A 20,000-nucleotide genomic window follows, 5' to 3' on the forward strand; every position below is an offset into this window, starting at 1 on the left:
ACCAGTTTGCAGCTTGACATGTTTTGACCAGCTTAAGCTATGTTTTGAAACAGCTGGTAGCTGATTGACTAGCTACCAGTACAGACAGTCTACCAGCACGAGCTGGTTGACCATCTCATACCTAGCTAGACCAGCTTATACCCAGCTTGGCTATGCTGGTTGACCATCTCATACCTAGCTAGACCAGCTTATACCCAGCTTGGCTATGCTGGTTGACCAGCTCATACCCAGCTTGGCCATGCTGGTTGACCAGCTCATACCCAGCTTGGCCATGCTGGTTGACCAGCTCATACCCAGCTAGACCAGCTTATGACCGGCTAATTTTTCAAGCTGGTCAAGCTGGCATAGGTGTATTTCACCTCAGGGGAGTGCTCTATTTGGGCCATGTTGAATGGAAGGGTTAGCAGGATAAGGAGAAGACCTGAGCCCTACCTTCTGCATGCCATGCTGGGAGGAGGGCACGTAGAGGGGCGGGGGCGTCTCAGTGCTGGTGAGGGAGATGTTGTCCTGGCTGGGCAGGTCCATCTCGCGGATGACCTGGGGCTTCAGCTTGCCGTAGCGCTGGCTGCAGTGCCGCAGGCTCTTCCTCTGCCATTTCTGTGTGGCATCGCTGTCCTTACTGACACCGAACCAGTCCGCCGTGCCCCTGCGTAGCCCCACAGCCCAGTCAGCACGCGAACGCTGAGTCCCAACCGCTCACCCACACATGTACTCACACACACACATTAACACACTCATATACGCACATATAAGCACGAACACACGCGTACACAGTCCCAACCGCTCACCCACACATGTACTCACACACACATTAACACTCATATACGCACATATAAGCACGAACACACGCGTACACAGTCCCAACCGCTCACCCACACATGTACTCACACACACATTAACACACTCATATACGCACATATACGCACAAACACACGACCGCTGAGTCCCAACCGCTCACCCACACATGTACTCACACACACATTAACACACTCATATACGCACATATACGCACAAACACACCCGTACGCAGTCCCAACTGCTTACCCACACATGTACTCACACACATACATTAACACACTCATATACGCACATGTATCCACAAACACACGCATACGCAGTCCCAACTGCTCATCCACACATGTACTCACACACACATCAACACACTCCCGTGCACATATAGGCATAAACACACGCGTACGCACAGTCGATACCACTCACCCACACATGTACTCACACACACACATTAACACACTCACGTGCACATATATACACAAACGCACGTGTATGCGCATACATACACAGATAGACACGTCACACCTGATAGGTTGTATGTTCACAAAATCCCCCTAACCTATGGTGTCTGAGTAAAAAGTATGGATCAAAGGGCAATGAATTCACCTCCAGTCACAGATAAATGGCCTCCTCTCCACACATAACCTGAAGGACATTAATTAGCCACTCAACTCCAAATCAACGTATTGCTAATTACTTAGAAAACTAGTGACAGCAGACTGTAGCATCATACATTCTCAATCTACAACTCCAAATCTCAAATATAAAACAGTACAACGCAGTTCAGTAGGCTGTAATGATAGTATGACATCCAACTGGTAAAAAAGTTAATGCAAAGTCATAGTATTTACCAACGATAAATTAACATAGTAATAATAAAAAGTAATAATATGAATATGAGACTGAAGCAAATTAACTCCACTACACTATAATTATCAGGTTCCTCACACGAGTTGCCCAGTCAGAGCAGCTGTGCTGGGCATTGGAAAAGTGCGTCACAGCAGCATAGATGAAGAACAGCACAGGGAAAGAGTCACTACCTGCCTGCTACTCTCCATGTGGACCCAGCTCTGTGAACAGATCCTCTTTCAGCGTCTATTTATGTCTGTCTTTGCGCAGGAGTGTCGCCGGCCCTTTCTCTCTGTTTGAATGGCGAGGCCGTACATCATCCCCGCCTTGGACGGGTGCCGTGCGCTTGTGTGTGTGTGTGTGTGTGTGTGTGTGTGTGTGAGTATGTGTGTGTTTGTGTATGTGGGAGAGGGTGTGTGTGTGTGTGTGTGTGTGTGTGAGAGTGGGTGCTGTGTGTTTGTGTGTGTGAGTATGTGTGTGTTTGTGTATGTGGGAGAGGGTGTGTGTGTGTGTGTGTGTGTGTGTGATTGGGTGCTGAGTGCTTGTGTGTGTGTGGGTGCTGTGTGTTTGTGTATGTGAGTATGTGTGTGTGTTTGTGTATGTGTGAGTGGGTGCTGTGTGTTTGTGTATGTGAGTATGTGTGTGAGTGTTTGTGTTTGTGTGAGAAGGGTGTGTGTGTGTTTGTGTGCATGAGCAGTTGTGTGTGTGTGTGTTTGTGTATGTGTAAGCGGGTGTGTGTGTTTGAGTATGAGTGTGTGTGTACGGGTGACGCGGCTACACTGTATAGATTAGGAGGAGGAAGGGAGCCTGCCAGGGAGGACATTCAAAATGTTTAGAGAAGAGAGGACTAAGTAATAACAGAGTCCACCACCGCATCATTACAGAGAGGCCGGCGGAGGGAGACCTTTTATGGCGGCACAAGGGGGAAGAGGAGCTCTGAATTGTTCATTGTTATCTACTGTTGAAAGTTTTAACTTGGATTTCCAAACAGCGTTTCTGTCATGGGCCCCCATAACTAATATGACAGCCCAAAAACAGGAAACACTTGACAGGGGAATTCTCAAAAAGAAGCAAAGTCGTCCATCTGTTGTACAATTCTGACCACAGAGCACTGTATCTGGTGGAGATGAACAACCGGATGAAGAAACTAACACTAACTCTGCCCAGCATGTGCTAAGAGCACCCGAACAAAGCTGCCCATTCGATCTGCTCTTTCCGAAGCAAGTTGCATGGCAACTGGACCACAGGATGTGAGGTAGGCGTTTTTTGGCCGAGCGTCTCCCCGGGGTCCGCACGCACTTCTGAACACTGCGGTCGACACGGCGTGCTGGCCACATCGGCGTTAATCACTGCCGGGATTGTTCGGAGCGGAGAGGAGCGAGGCGGACCCTAATTGGATTACGCTGAATGGCGTAGCATTAATACAGCGGACAATGAGCCCAGCCTGCCCTGTGACGGAATGGCATCGATAGTAAATGCCGGCACCACTGTTACAACAACCCCCCCCTCCCCACAGCCCGAAAAAACCCCCACAGATCACCGCTTCCTGCCAGTGGAGGCGTCCCACACAGAAAACACATCGGTTACCTTCTATTTCCTCCAGGTGGAGTAGCTCAACACAGCAGCATTCATATCGATCACTTTTTCCCCTCAAAGTGATTCAAGGACTTTCACACGGTTACAAAAAGGCAGAGAGTACAGTCTGCTACAAAGACCCACATACACGCACAAGCGCTACTAGTCAAGTCAGAGTCAGACGCACAACGCGATTCATCACGTTTTCCCACAATAAGCAGCGCTCCGACAGTGAGCCGTCCGCGGCGGAGACTTCAAAGGACTTGAGCGGGCTCCGTGAGGAAGGAGAGGGAAGCGGCGAGTCGCAGAGCGGCTGGCGTACGCGTCCGCGTGAGGATGTCCCCCCTTCCTGCCCCTGTACCGCTCCTTACCTATCCCGCTCTTCCCAGGGAGCCGAAACGGTCATGCTTCCCTCTCCCGGGAAGAGGGAACCCCCATCAGGAGAGACGCGGTCCCGGTCCCGGTCCCGGTGCAGTGACGGTCCCTTCAAACGCTATTCCTCGGACCTCGGTTCCAAAAACGCAGCCTCCTCTCCCGAGGGGAGCTCCACGAGCCTGTTCCACACACGCGTGCCTCGGCAGGGGAGCGTGTCTCTCTCTCTCTCTCTCTCTCTCTCTCTCTCTCTCTCTCTCTCTCTATCTCTCCGCTCTCCTCGTCTCTAGACACGCTCGCTCCTCTCTGCTCCGCGCAGCTGTTTTGGGGAGAGCGCGCAGTGACAGAGCTGGCAGGCAGGACGAGAGAGGAAGGGAAAAGAGCGGGAGCACGCACGGAGAGAGGGGGGACGTGCCCGGACATGTCCCAGCACACAAGAGGGCTGGGAGCCGCTGAACGCTGCTGTATGACTGGTACAGGTCAGCGGGCACCCCCCCCCGCACAGCCAGCTGTGGGTTATCTGTGGGCAGCCCAGCACAGCCAGCTGTGGGTTATCTGTGGGCAGCCCAGCACAGCCAGCTGTGGGTTATCTGTGGGCAGCCCAGCGCAGCCAGCTGTGGGTTGTCTGTGGGCAGCCCCCTGGCACAGCCAGCTGTGGATTATCTGCCCATATCAGGGACACTCCGTAATGCTGACTGCCAGAGTGTCACTGTCACTGTCCTGGTAAGCCTGACAGTTACTCTGCCGGAACATTCTGAAGGCTGTGCCAAGTCAGACGACCTCACGAGTCAACGATAGGCACACCTCTGACCTTCACAAGTCTTCATTTCATCTCAATTCAATTCAATTTTATTTGTACAGTGCTTTTCACAGCAGACTGTTCCAAAGACGCTTTGCACAGTAACAGAAGGGAAGAAAAATGGGAAATATCAGCCCTAATAGCATTTTATCTACCACATCATTCTGAGATTGGTATCCATAAAGATTTCGTCCATCAAATCCAATCAGCCAGATAATTTAAAGATAAAGTTTAATGGTAATCAATGATACAATAAAGAATAATTAAGCAATGCTGATTGGCTTGCAGTCTACAGAAGAATGCTTCAGGACTACTGTATGGTAGAACCCTGGAGACACCCAGCTCACACTACAAAAACCAAAGAATAAGTCAACCTCAATAAGTATTCCAATCTTATATCTAACTTCTATTACTATTTTTGCTAAAATATTGCCAAGGGGGTGAGAAATTTCAACTCATTACAAGATTTGCCAATGAGGTAAGAAAACAGAACTTGTCACGCAAAGAGCACTGTAGGACTAAAACGCTTGTTAAGACAGACGTGTTTGCAGCTCACACAGAGCACACAGAGAGCAGAGCTGAAATGAAAGTGGAGCAGCAGAGCTCCGATCAAAAGGGCAATCGGGCCCACTCCTGACGAGGGGCGTGTTCCTGAAACCAGCCCTAGCCTGGAGCGTCGCGCCCCGCGCAGCGGAACATCTGCTCCCCGCCGTTCCCGTGGGAGCCTCCCGTGTCCCCCGGCCCCTTACCTGTGCGGCGCGGACCCCCGGCTCCCGAACGCAGGACGGGGCGCGGGGGGGGGACGACCCCGAAAACGGCGGGTCACTCAGTCGCGCTCCCGGGTCAGCCTTGTTTGCGACGGCGCTGTGTTTGCATTGCTGACATTCCTGACGATCGCGCAGGCTCTGGCACGTCACCAGCGGGCCATCCTCCCGACCTCGGCTGCTAAAAATAGGACCGCGGCTGCTCCGGCACCTGGAGCGCCGCTCTACCGCCAGGAACTCCACCCGCGCGCTACGCTAGCGGCACCGCCAGGAACTCCACCCGCGCGCTACGCTAGCGGCACCGCCAGGAACTCCACCCGCGCTACGCTAGCCGCACCGCCAGGAACTCCACCCGCGCTACGCTAGCCGCACTGCCAGGAACTCCACCCGCACGCTACGCTAGCCGCACCGCCAGGAACTCCACCCGCACGCTATGCTAGCCGCACCGCCAGGAACTCCACCCGCGCTACGCTAGCCGCACCGCCAGGAACTCGACCCACGCTACGCTAGCCGCACCGCCAGGAACTCCACCCGCGCGCTACGCTAGCCGCACTGCCAGGAACTCCACCCGCGCTACGCTAGCCGCACCGCCAGGAACTCGACCCATGCTACGCTAGCCGCACCGCCAGGAACTCCACCCGCACGCTACGCTAGCCGCACTGCCAGGAACTCCACCCGCGCTACGCTAGCCGCACCGCCAGGAACTCCACCCGCTGGAAACAGGAAAGCGGCGCCGGCCGGCCGAGCAGAGGGTGGCGGTCCCCAAACGCCGGCGGGCTCTCTGTTCCAGTGTATCGGCCGGCGAATGGGCTGGAGCTTTGATGTTCTCCTGATCAAACGCTTGCGTGGGAATACAACGCCTTCCCACAAAAGGGGCCTCAAAAGGGCCTTTGAAGTGACGCAGATGTCTCTGCACACTGGGAGTGGGAGAATAGCGTAACCCCTGTGAGCCGGGCCACGTGACTCCTCACTGTGCTCATACAGAAAGGCCCAAAGGTGTGGTCGCAGCCGCAATTAAGATGAGTCCTTCAGAACGGCGCTGCTGGGTGGCTTGCGCCATGGCAAAATTATTTTCAACACGGCCAAGCGATTCTTACAAAGACTTGGGAAGCCACAGTCTTCCAACTCACAGTAGTTCTTGTGGAAATTTTGCAACAAATGTACGTCAAGACTATATACTTACTTTCCTTCTAGAATAGTGGTAACCAAACCTGTTCCTCGCTCTACCATCCTGTAGGTCAGGGTTACTCAATCTTTCCCAGAAAGGGTCGGTGCAGGTGCAGGCTCTTTGCTAAGAAGCTTGACTAGTAGAATCAGGCATGTAACTGTTTGATTGGAACAAAAGCCTGCCCCTACACCGGCCCTTTCTAGGTAAGATTGAGTATCTCTGCTGTATGTTCTAACTTCAACCCTAATTTGGCACACCTGACTACTTAGCAGCTCAATGCAGATCTTTAGCTATTGAATGATGTGCGCTTTCTCTGGATTGGAGTCAAAACCTACAGGAGGGTTGGTTCCTACTGTTCTAGAACAACTTCTTTGTTTACAACACTGGACCTAAGTGACTTTGGGGGTGTACAGTGGAGTGAATGCACATTCTCTGGTGAGGTCAGGCAGTAACTCTTTGGGTGCAGTGCTTCGTGGGTTCAGTGCCTCCCCCTTGTTCCTCCCTCCCCGTTAGTAAGAGGAGGTTTGGGTGTCCCCCGCGGTACCTGAGGAAGATTTTGGACAGGGACCGGCGCCTCCGGGGCACACGGCGACCAGCCCGCTGCCCTTTAATGGGCACCGTGTTAATCCGCTCAAAGCGCACCTTCTTGCTGCTGGAAACGGGCAGTGCAGGGGACAGGGCAGGGGACAGGGCAGGGGTCAGGGTAGGGGACAGGGTAGGGGACAGGGTAGGGGACAGGATGGAATGAAGGAAGGAAGGAAGGAGGGAGAGAGCAGGAAACAGGGAGAGAGTGAAGAAAAAAGAGAGGTCAGCTGAAAAAGAGGTGAGAGCAAGTTGGTACACTGCAAAAAAGACTCAACAAGCGTTTTACACTCGTAATAAGGCTTAAGATCTTTACTCCTTTCTCTCAAGTAGAAACTATTTTCTTGTTTTAAGTTAATGTTTGCGTGACAAGTAAAATCTTCTTACCCCATTGACAAATCTTGAAATGAGTCAACTGGTCTTACCTCATTGTCTTTTTAGCAAAATAGTAAAAGAAATAAGATCTTAAGTCTCAATATAAGATACTTGTATCTAAGATACCTGTTGAAAATACTTGTTATTTATTTAGTTTTTTGCAGTGTACAGCTGAATGTGCAGGGTGTGCACACAGTCACAGGCAGGCTGGCAGGCGCATGCAACATGCCCACAGAACAGTGCAGGTCAATCCAGGCGTACAGCAAGGCATTCAGTCCCAGACAGCTCCTGAGATCATTAACAATCAGAGGGGGGAAGCCACAGTGGGGAGACAGTCTGCACCAGCAACCATTAATCAGCCCTGTCACTGGCCAGCTTTAACTGCTGGGTAAACTGGTGCTAAAAGCGTCAAATAAAAGCGCCACTCAGTTACAGGCATGCGGCATTGGCCGGGCACTCGAGGAGAAGACACGAACCTCGAGACAGAACAGTACAACACACACAAACACACACACCACCACAACATCTCCCCAGCCGTGCTTGTCATTGGAGATTTCACTGACAAAACTAAAGATGACAATGACGACAGACATTTCGGATCGACGTGATAGCGGGCAAGAGGATATGCTTCAACTAATATCAATGGTATTTTCACTCGTGGTCCGTGCAAAATACGCTTAGACATTTGACACTTCTGCCTCCTGCTGACGACATTGTGTCACTGCCTGAGAAGCACAAGGCTTACGCATGCATCTGCAATCTTTACATATCAACACAACATGCGTCTTTCACGGTGAAAAAAACACTCTTATCTCACTGAAATGTGTATGTGTGTGGACACGTTTTGTAGGTTGTGAGGCATGCACCTTCATGGTGGCACTGACCTGACTAAGGTAACCTATCTCTGGCACTGGTGGTGTTTGCTAAGCGCTTGGCTAAGTAGCTGGTAAATGAATGCATTTTGCAGTCAAATTAAAAATTACATTTGGGAGCAAATTACTTGTGTGAGTCTAGATGTGCATATGTTTTACACACGCATGCACACTATAAATGAGTGTGTGCATGCGTGTGTGTGTACGTGTGTGCATATGTGTGTGTGTGTGACTGTGTGCATGTGTGTATGTGTGTGTGTAAGTGTGTGCATGCGTATGTGTGTGTGTCTGTGAGTGTGTGTGAGTGTGTGTGTGTGTGTGTGTGTGTGTGTGCATGTGTATGCCTGTGTGAGTGTGAGTGTGTGTGTGTGAGTGTGTGTGTGTATGTGTGTGTGCATGTGTGTGTGTATGCGTGTGTGAGTGTGTGAGGGTGAGTGTGTGTGTGTACCTCTTGATGGTCTGTGTGATGGAGGGCTGGCGCTGTAAGGCAGTTCGCCGGAGGTCACGGGGGTCACAGGGAGGAGAGCTGAGATGTGTGTGCTCCACTGGCATACTGATGCTGCGCAGGAAGCCCTGCCGCTTCACCGGCTGCAGGAGAGAGAGAGAGAGGGAGAGAGAGACAGAGAGGGAGAGAGAGAGAGAGAGAGAGAGAGAGAGAGAGGGAGGGAGGGAGGGAGAGAGAGAGAGGGAGAGAGAGAGAGAGGGAGGGAGGGAGGGAGAGAGAGGGAGGGAGAGAGGGGGGGAAGAGAGAGGGAGGGAGAGAGACAGAGGGAGGGAGGGAGGGAGGGAAAGAGAGAGAGAGAGGGGGAGAGAGAGACATCAGGGACACCATCTCTACAGGCTCTGCACAGCGAGAGAGGGCAAACAGTCACCACTGCAAACAAGGCAGAGCCTATTAACAATGGCACATATGTAATCTAATATTCAGCTATTCTCGCTTCAGCTATTCTCAACAGGATTATGATGCAATACACACACAGGTATCATTGTTGAACTGCTTTTAGAATCTGCAATACAGGAACATAATGTGCTCTTCAATGCAGTTCTTCCAATGAGTATAAGCTAAACCCCTGGAGCCAAAATTCTGACAATTGGAAAGAATGCAGAGACAATGAGAGACTCAACTTTTAAAGCTACTGATCGGTACATAAAACTCGTGCTGCACAGTCAGCATAAATAGCACAGGATGCGCTTCAGAGACGGAGTCTTGATCTCATGGTCTTGAGACCACATAAACATAGTGTCTGTCTGTATTGTCAAAGTCTTGGTGTGGGTCTTGGTCTTAGCATACGGTCTTGGGGTAAGGCCGTGCTCTCAGACAAGATCAAGTTCTCACTCCAGCATGCTCGTATAATAATCACACCTTTCCACCACTAGTCTGTGCCATAATGTTGCTGTTGGGAGGAATTTGCAGATTATATGTTTCTTGTGTTGCTTGTATTGGAAACATCTACCCCACGGCTGCCTAGTAACACGGCGATAAAAGAAGAAATTATGTGTGTTCACTCAGAGGCCCCCTAAACGGCAGGTAATTACATTCATTTCATCATTAACTTTGCCAAAGCTAATACTGAAGCAGACTAACAACAGAACAAATATCCTAATGTCTGCATGATTTTAAAAAAATCTATAAAGCATTCTGAGCCATGAAGCTTTTTTTGTCGATGGTGTTTGTTATAGTCTACATATCACATATCCTTTGCAAGTCTTAGCTAGCTCGTTCTGAAGTAAAAGTAACTGGAAAATGTCTAGGCACAGTATCTGACTAGCTGCCTCCTTTATGCGAGATTCGATTTAGTTTCAGTTTGCTACTGAAATTTCAGAACCAGACAGTGTGAAATTAGCATTCAAAAACTTTGAAGAGGAAGGTGCAAGCAAGACATCACTCAAATAATCCATAATAATTTCATTCAAATATTTGTTAAATTAAAAATGTACAAAGTTTTTACATCTAAAATTTATTTTTAAAATAATTTTCTGTCATTTTACATTTTTGCATAATATTGATGCCTAGGATTGATGGAAGTGGCCAGTCTTGGTCAAAGGTCTCAGTCTTGGCCTCGTTATGAGCTGGTAAGTCTTGGTCAGGGTCTTGGTCTTGCAGGGTCTGGTCTTGACTCCAACTCTGATGCGCGTATGTGCAATTTGTCCATTGAGAATTTTGCTGTTCGCCAGAGAACTTTGACCAGCCCACATCATCAGGAGCTCTTTGAATTTTGGATTAAATTAAGTTTTGGACGCTGCTGTTCTTAGGAACAACCTCTCAGAAGAGTATTCCATGCATGATGTAATAAATCCCTGAAAGGAAACTGGAGTATTGCCACTCAGACTCACTCTGACTGATCTTTCCACAGAAATCTGAGTGTGAGGACACTTCAAATGTAAAGACCTATCCACACTGTAGAGGCAGATAAAGACACACCAGCATTACGTTGAGAGTTACAGTGCCGAATCTGGAACAGAATCTCGGTCCCATCATGCACCCAATCAGTCTGACCACTGATTGGATAATAGTGAGGCTTACCCCTTATTTTCAGAAGAAACCAACCCATTAACTTCACCCAACGCACTCATCTGTTCTCTTCTCTCTGTTTAGCAGCGCTTATCACCACTGCCGGGCAGCTGGTGTGCGAAGTGTATGCCGGCTTTAGGTGTGTTCCAGTGATCAATATAAGTTACTGATTGGCTAAAGGGTCCACACACTGCTTCCAGGGGCTAAAATGGCTACTGATTTGACATTTGACATTTGATTATTGGGCGGTTCATCAGCACCTGTATTGGGTGTGTGTTCTCACTGAGGTCAGGCCGGGGGGAGGTACCTGTACGAAGGTGGGGGGCTCATCCAGGGACAGCTGAGCGGGGGGGATGTCCAGCCTCAGCCAGGGAGGCTTCTTCCTCTGCAGACTGCTGCTGCTCTGGTGCCGCGGCTCAGCCATGCTCACTGCACCGCCCCACACCGGCCAGCTATGGAGGGAGAGAGGGAGAGAGAGAGAGAGAGGAAGGGGGAGAGGGGGGGAGAGAGAGAGAGAGGGGGGAGAGGGAGAGAGAGGGGGGGGAGAGAGAGAGAGGGGGAGAGAGGGGGGGAGAGAGATGTGTTTACTGCTGAAACCCTGGCATTCACACACATTAAGGAAATGTGTACATACAACATATACACACAGAGAAACACTCCAGATACATGCATGCACACACATACACAAGTTGATTCATTGCACACCACACACACAGACACAAGCATCACCAACAGACACACAAATCGATCACAAGCAGCAAAACCCCGAGACACAGCAGCTGCCATCTACAGCCCATGTGACCATGCTGGCTATAACACTGACACACTTCTGTTGGCACAAGTTTATCTCAAGGGTTCAATGCTTGAATACGTAACGTCCTCAACCAAGCAAAGAAATTAGGTCTTTCTCAATCTGCAAGCCAAAATACTTCCCAGAATAACAGGACAAACATAGCTTTACTTCTTCATGCAAAAACAGTGTGCACAGACATACTGTGTGTAATGAGTGCCATTCTTTTTCCAAGCAAAGGGCGTATACCTGTATGTGTAAAGGTGAGGAGAAGTCCAATCGTTTATTTGCGTGAAGTCCTTTTGTGATTTGAATTGCTATTCTATCATCTGATTATATTGTGTTAGACACAGTACTTTTTAGGACTGTACTCAAACCACCCTGCCTGGCACCAAGAATCATTTCACAGTCAAAGTCACTTAGATCACATTGACAGTTGATGTGAACATTAACTGAAGCTCCTGACCTATATCTGCATGATTTTATGCATTACACTGCTGCCGCACAATTGGCTGGTTAGATAATTGCAGGAATAAGTAGGTGTTCCTAATAAAGTGTATACAGTACAACACACTGTACGCAAAGGATGAAAAGGTTAGTTAGCCTAATATATGCAGGAATGTACGGGTATGACAAAATTAGCTCAACCCAGATGACTAACCATACAGAACCTACAGTAGCTAATCTAGCACACATTTGACATTAATGTTTCCTTCTAATAGTGCTTCCAGTCAGATAATTGAATTTGTAGGTTAAGTACTTTAAAAAATATGCAAGAGTAACAATAGACAAAATCAGAGCCACTACCTTATCAGCCTGCAAGGTGGGAAAACCTTGAAAATTCCTTGCAAATGGAAAATTCTTTATCTCACTTTCACTTCAGGTAAATGCCTTTGTCTAAATTAATTCTTGCGACATTACCTCAACACATCTAGGGTGTATCTCTCAACCCCGGATGCTAAAGGACTGTGCCTCCCTCTTACAGTGTAGCTGAACTGCATGACATGCATGGTGACATACTCCATTCCAAGCAGCACGGGGCACATGCCTGGAGGACCACTGGACACTCCACCTGAGCGAGCGGGTGGAAAAGCATTGTCCTGAAGGCTCAAACAGCAGCCCCATCATCAGAGCGCCACACTGCCACTCCGCTCCACTAGGTGGAGCTAATACCTCTGCAATGCTGTGCCACATAAGCCGTGAAGCAGGCCAGGCATTCCACAGCTCTCCCCTGTTACGAAACCGCTGCCCTGAGCAGGGAAACTGCACATAAACAAAAAAGGAAAACAGAACAGACCACATCTGTTTAATTGCGTTCGGAGACCATGCAGAAGCGTTTATCGCCGCGCCGTGAATATGTTTGCCGCGCGAGCAGGGAGCTTTATCGTTGGGCGATGCTTTCCTCGAGTAGCTGTTTTTGGCGGACGGGTTTGGACCGATTCCCACGTTGTCATAAACGTCTGTTTGATGCTCTCCTCGTGGCACTGAAATTGCCACTCTTCTCCCGGTGGATATTTCCACAGGAGCCCTTCGCTAGACTTCACAATGAGGCCTCCGACTCATCATTCATCATCGCCTCAGAACGCCCTGGAAATCCGGTGTAAACTGACAAACTCGGGGATCAAAGGCAGATGTGACTAATTTCCTACGTAATTAGCGGGCCCCACAAATAAACGCTCTTAGACTCATGTGCAGAGAGAGGTTCTGGCAGGGCGTCCCACGTCACGGGAGTAAGGTGAACGGGCGAGGTGGAAAACAGGGACAATCGAAGACCGTTCAACGGAACGAAAAGGGAAGAAAATACCGTGTCATTTGCTGACAATGACTGAATGAGAGGATCTTTTTTTTAATCGGGAACTCACTTCCAGCTTGTTTCTGAGTGCACTTCCCGGCAGGAAGAGAAATGAAAGAGCATCTGTGTTGAGAAGAGAGCGTTCACACCCTCCGGTTGCACGCACGCACGCACACACACACACACTCGCTCGTCTGACGGAGCCAGCCTGAGGAGGAGCCCATCTGGCCTGTCTCACATGTCCTCAGGAGTGGCTCGCCCCGATCGTGCTGTGTCATGCCCCTGCATTTCTGATTGTGCCTTTGATTCGCCAACACCTCAGATATCAATATGTGCTGTACATTTCCTGGAGTTTGCTGTAGGGCTCTGTTTTTGGAATCCTTGGATCCAGCAGAAATTAGGGTGCCTACTACAGTGCAGGCCAATTCATTCTCGAATGGTGCTAATGAAGCTAGCCTCACTGCTTGTAAAAAACTGAGAGAAGGAGGCTGGCTAACCTCACAGTACCCCAGCCTAGAGCAGGGCCTTGCAGCAACAGGCCTAAGCATACAGCACGGCAGACAAAAGCGCAGACCTGGCAACCCCCGACACGGACACAGCAGCCATGGCGTGAGCACGGCAGCCATCGCGGCAAGACCTGGCAGCACGGCGGTGAAATCTCATCCACAGGGGAGCAGGGTGCAGTCTGACCTTTCCAAACTTCGTCCAGCGAGAGGTCGCATCCCCTCACTGATCCTCCAGACAGGGGGTCACCACAGGTCCTCCTCCACCCCAGCAGGCTTCAGTGCACAGCTTCACCCGCAGAGGGAGAGGGAGCGAGCTGACACACAAGAGCCCATATCAAACCCAAAGCGGTTGCCATGATGCGTCGTTGCTTCGCTGCCTAAGTAGTCACTGTCCTTCAAAGCAGTGTCCTCTGAGGTGCTTAGACAGTACCAAAGCAGCACGTATGAGACGCACTTTGAAGGCAGGAAGACGTCAGGGAGAAAGTAATGTGAAAGTAACAGAAAGTAACGTGATTACGTGATGCGTGATTACAAGCAGTTTAGATGCCAAGCTCATGGAAAGCTCACAGAGGCTTAAAAACATTAAATGCATTATTTTAGGGTGTTAAGTAATTACAGTGTAGTTTAAAAATATAACTACAACAAAATATTGAGCTCGCTGTATACATGCACTTTTGGACATGTTCAGTTCTGTTCGATCTCTGATGCTGATTTCAGCTGCCATTGAATTAATGAAAGTAAGAAGCCTAAAGTTAATTGCAAACAATAATGGGATATCCTACCCGGCAAAGGATGAATGCATGCTGCCTTCAAAATAGTCCAAATGAAGACACCTTAGAAGGCATCATCTTTTCTTTTGATTCTTTCGAATGGGTCGGCACTCAATGCCTTCCTGCCTTAGAATACTACCTAAGAAAGGAGTTTGAGATGCAGGCCACGTCACATGACATGACCTTTTACCCACGGGCCCAGTGGTGTTAAAGCTCCTGCATGTCCTGTGTGCTCCCCTCCTACTGAACCCTCTGTAGTGTCACAGGTGAAGGACAGGGGAACAAGGAGAGGCCGCTCCTGGATCGTGCCTCTCCCTTATCCTACCCAGAATTCCTAGCGCCTTGGCCCGGGAACAGAGGGAAACCCGAGTCCTCATTCTAGGCTCGGACAGACCACCCACTGCCAGATTAATGACCATAACAGACTGACGTTTCCGAGGCCAAATTTTCATTAATTTGAGTAATGTTGCCGTTTCTGCGACCTTAACGAATGAAGTCTGCCGCATCTGGCGACCCGGACCGAGCGTGCGGCTGATCTGCCAGGTTTACTCATTTAAAAAATGAAGCCAGGAGAAAGGGGCCGCTCTGGCAGCCGAAGCTGATGTTCACTCCTTGAGTGAGCATAGTCTGTGCTGAGAGAGGCTAGGGTTTCAGCAGAGCCCCGCTCCTTCCTGCTACCTACCAGCCCACACTTCCTGCCTCTCTCTCGGCCAATCAGCAGCCAGAGTCCAGGTGCCAAAGCAGCAAGCTCTCAGACTGCTGCCATAGTCATCAACGTGCATATACTCTCGGTAAGTCTCTTTGTCTCTCTGTCTCTCTTTCTCAATGCCTGTCCCTCTACCTCTCTCTACCCCCACAGGTACAGCCACCCTCCCCCAGCAGGCGTGGCTGAGGTCCCCATGTCGCATCACCACAGTGGGCGGGAGTGATGCGGACGGAGGCTCGAATGGCGCAGACAATTACCACCACACAAAGAACTGAGCAATGCGCCACAGCCCAAAGGCCAAACCCCAGCCTTGGAAGGACAGCTGTGTGTTTTGGAAGAACGGCTAAAATTCTCTTCCAGTAACAGCGCGTCACATGACTTCCTTGGAAATGTCTTACACGTGGGTCGACCGTTGTGACCCTGAATTACATTGATTTGGGCTCTCACTCTTGCCTCTCTGTCATTCTTTGACCATGAGCTGGGCAGGACACAGGACAGGGACCACGGACTACAGAGGACAGGCTGTGGAGAGCGCAGGCTATTTCACCCGAGACACAGACTATGGAGGACACAGACTTTGAATAACTCTGGTCTTCAGGGACAGAGGTTGTATGTGGACACCTCGTAAAAGAGCGTTCAGGGGCAGCCTCCCTCAGTGAAGGTTTCTCCCAACCGTGCTGAACCAGGCCTCGAGAGGGAGGCGGATCCACTGCAGTGCCGTCCCTTCTGTGTACATTGCAGGCCTGAAGGGAGTTATGGACTCCCACCCCTTCACTCTGAATAGGCAGGAAGGTGCAGACTATAGCTGAAGCCAGGAAGAAGCCAGTGTTCAAGCCAGAGGGAATTTCAATGAGATTTCCCCGAAGTGGACATCCGAGTCGAGTGCAAACTCCGTTTTACACATGGCCGCCATCCAAGGCCTCTGGCCGGCTGATTTTTATAAAAGTTTTCATTTAAAATGAAATGCTTTGTGGAACAGCCAGGGTTCCCTCTTTCAGCCCACTGTCTCCTGAATACAGGAGTTAGCTAGACAATTGTCTCCAAATACAACTTGTAACAATTGATCCTTAAGCCTTCAGTTTCAGGTTCACAGCCAAGTCCAACAAACCTAGTGCTATTCAACACTCATATACCACCCAGTCAGCCCAATGCGGGGGTATTTCCAAACCCTAAGATAATACGACATCTGCTCTCATGGCTCATGGAAAAAGGCCACAGTATTAAACAGTTCAGTTGTTCTTTAGTTTACTTTGATGTAAAGACACTCTCTGGTGTGGATTTACAACCCTACACCATCATTCAAAGTCAATAAAAAGATAAACTTTTATTTTGAAATTACACTGTACCTGCACAGCCCCACCTTACTAAACGGACTCTCTCCCAAGCAAACATATTCACATCCAAGAGTCGGTGCACAAAAGCTAGGCTACATAGTAAGAAGAAGCAGTGAATTACAGTAAAGTAGAGCCCTCACTGCTCAGCCTGCAAGCCAACTCAATCTCATTCAGCCAATAAAATCCATCAGCATTTTACAAAGATTTTACGGAATCCTTCTCTGCTTGTTGTACGTATTGTATGTATTTACATCCATCCAGGTTCAGATTTTCAGAACACAAGCTTGAAATATGTTGCCATGGTGTGTGAGCGTAGCTGCCGGCCACTTACCCTTGAAAGTCGGGAGAGATTTAAAACAGCGGAGCATGCTTTTGAACAGAAGGCCTAATTGCTGTTTTTCCACAGCTAATTTTAGCTTGCAGCACATTGTTGAGTGTGCCACTGCAGGAGCTGGGAGTGAGTACAGGGCCAGACAAAACAAACAGGCGAGGCCAAGGTTTCGGCAGGAAGAGGGGGCGGGGGCGGGGGCGCATTTCTCCAAAGTGCTTTTGAGTAAAACTACATCTCTCCCTCTCTCGTGAGACGTCCCAAAACACAGGAATTCCCTCCTGTACCTGCAGCGGTAAATTCAGAAGGTTCAGAGGCACGCTTGTCGACCGCACGTTGCGCAGCGCTCACGGAACCCTCAAAGGACAGGTGGAGTCCCGCCGCCCGAGGAGCCCTGGCCTCCGCAGGTCAGACGGAGGGATGCGCGACCTGTCGTGAACCGCCGGTGAGAAACGTGGGGCTCGTTTGGCCCCTGAGCCGGCTTTTATTATCCCTCGCTTCCTGCCTCTCGCCCGGCCGGCAGCAGAAAGCAGAGCAGCGCTCTTTCTGATGTTAACGGCCGCTTCATTTCAACCCACGTTTCCTCACTTTCAAAAACCAGCCCATTTTAAACAATTGTGTCATTGAAAACTAAATATAATATCGCCGCACACCGACGATGTGTTTTTTACCTGCTTCCCATGAGGCTGATGGAGCATTATGGAAAGATCGTGTTATTTCTACCGAACAAAGGACAAAAGGGAAAAACACTCGCGACACAACCTAATTCAAACAACTAATGTTATTAATGGAATGGACTATTTCTTCTGCCAAGGACTGCTGTTCATTTTCTTTTTTATGTCTCAAATACATGACAAAAGCATGACAACTTTCCATAAGCAACTGATCCTTAATCAGTAAACTGGCCTTGCACTGCAATGGGCATTTTCATTAATCTGCACAAACACCACTCTGGCAGTTTCCTGTTATGCACTTCAAGTGATAGCAGCGGCCACTGCAGTACGTAATGAAGACTGGCCCATGATATCTCTTTGATGCAGATGTTCCGCCCAGTCGGGCTGAGAGGGAGACAGATGTCCACGTGTTGTCAGCGGCAGAGGGTCTACGATGGATGACCTCATTCGTCTGTGCTGAGGGAAGGCTGGACACTTCCTTCCTGAGAGCGACGTGTCCGCCCCACACTCCAGCCTCTCTCCCGCTGTGACACACACACGTACACACACACGTATGCACACACATACAGAGACTCAGACACACACACACATGCACATATGCACATATGCACACACGCACGCACGCACGCACGCACACACACACATACACAGACACACACACACACGCACACACACACAGACACGTATTGCCACACATACACACACAGAAACACACACACGTACAGTGCATCCGGAAAGTATTCACAGCGCTTCACTTTTCCCACATTTTGTTATGTTACAGCCTTATTCCAAAATGGAATAAATTCATTTTTTTCCTCAAAATTCTACACACAACACCCCATAATGACAACATGAAAGAAGTTTTTTTTTTTTTTTTTTGCAAATTTATTCAAAATAAAAAAACTAAGAAATCACATGTACATAAGTATTCACAGCCTTTGCTCAATACTTTGTTGATGCACCTTTGGCAGCAATTACAGCCTCAAGTCTTTTTGAATATGATGCCACAAGCTTGGCACACCTATCTTTGGGCAGTTTCGCCCATTCCTCTTTGCAGCACCTCTCAAGCTCCATCAGGTTGGATGGGGAGCGTCGGTGCACAGCCATTTTCAGATCTCTCCAGAGATGTTCAATCGTATTCAAGTCTGGGCTCTGGCTGGGCCACTCAAGGACATTCACAGAGTTGTCCTGAAGCCACTCCTTTGATATCTTGGCTGTGTGCTTAGGGTCGTTGTCCTGCTGAAAGATGAACTGTCGCCCCAGTCTGAGGTCAAGAGCGCTCTGGAGCAGGTTTTCATCCAGGATGTCTCTGTACATTGCTGCATTCATCTTTCCCTCAATCCTGACTAGTCTCCCAGTTCCTGCCACTGAAAAACATCCCCACAGCATGATGCTGCCACCACCATGCTTCACTGTAGGGATGGTATTGGCCAGGTGATGAGTGGTGCCTGGTTTCCTCCAAACATGACGCATGGCATTCACGCCAAAGAGTTCAATCTTTGTCTCATCAGAACAGACAATTTTGTTTCTCATGGTCTGAGAGTCCTTCAGGTGCCATGTGCCTTTTACTAAGGAGTGGCTTCCGTCTGGCCACTCTACCATACAGGCCTGATTGGTGGATTGCTGCAGAGATGGTTGTCCTTCTGGAAGGCTCTCCTCTCTCCACAGAGGAACGCTCTGACAGAGTGACCATCGGGTTCTTGGTCACCTCCCTGACTAAGGCCCTTCTCCCCCGATTGCTCAGTTTAGACGGGCGGCCAACTCTAGGAAGAGTCCTGGTGGTTCCGAACTTCTTCCATTTACGGATGATGGAGGCCACTGTGCTCATTGGGACCTTCAAAGCAGCAGAAATTTTTCTGTAACCTTCCCCAGATTTGTGCCTTGAGACAATCCTGTCTCAGACGTCTACAGACAATTCCTTTGACTTTGCTTGGTTTGTGCTCCGACATGCACTGTCAACTGTGGGACCTTATATAGACAGGTGTGTGCCTTTCCAAATCATGTCATGTCAATCACCTGACCTGAATCCGATTGAACATGCATTTCACATGCTGAAGACAAAACTGAAGGGAAAATGCCCCAAGAACAAGCAGGAACTGAAGACAGTTGCAGTAGAGGCTTGGCAGAGCATCACCAGGGATGAAACCCAGCGTCTGGTGATGTCTATGCGTTCCAGACTTCAGGCTGTAATTGACTGCAAAGGATTTGCAACCAAGTATTAAAAAGTGAAAGTTTGATTTATGATTGTTAGTTTGTCCCATTACTTTTGGTCCCTTAAAAAGTGGGAGGCACATATAGAAACTGTTGTAATTCCTACACCGTTCACCTGATTTGGATGTAAATACCCTCAAATTAAAGCTGAAGTTAAAGCAGTTAAAGCACATCTTGTTCGTTTCATTTCAAATCCATTGTGGTGGTGTATAGAGCCAAAAAGAGGATA

The 20,000-nt window shown here is 49.3% G+C and overlaps 1 protein-coding gene across 4 annotated transcripts in view; it reads right to left on the bottom strand.

Annotated features, from left to right (window-relative positions):
* LOC133121635 (inactive rhomboid protein 1) overlaps positions 1-20,000 on the bottom strand; it is a 49,458-nt gene that overhangs the window by 12,172 nt on the left and 17,286 nt on the right. The window contains exons 2-6 of one of the 4 annotated variants that reach the window (XM_061230949.1): positions 13,933-14,062; positions 10,968-11,112; positions 8,597-8,736; positions 6,864-6,971; positions 433-646 (exon numbers count right to left, since the gene is read on the bottom strand). In XM_061230949.1, the coding sequence (XP_061086933.1) occupies positions 433-646; positions 6,864-6,971; positions 8,597-8,736; positions 10,968-11,112; positions 13,933-13,964 (639 nt within the window). In that variant the 5' untranslated portion in view covers positions 13,965-14,062. Of the gene's footprint in view, positions 1-432; positions 647-3,587; positions 3,787-6,863; positions 6,972-8,596; positions 8,737-10,967; positions 11,113-13,932; positions 14,063-20,000 lie in introns of those variants that run through there. The other 3 variants (XM_061230950.1, XM_061230951.1, XM_061230952.1) reach the window with 3 other exon arrangements.

This window comes from Conger conger, chromosome 2, assembly GCF_963514075.1.
Source record: "Conger conger chromosome 2, fConCon1.1, whole genome shotgun sequence".
Taxonomy (NCBI): Eukaryota; Metazoa; Chordata; class Actinopteri; order Anguilliformes; family Congridae; genus Conger; species Conger conger.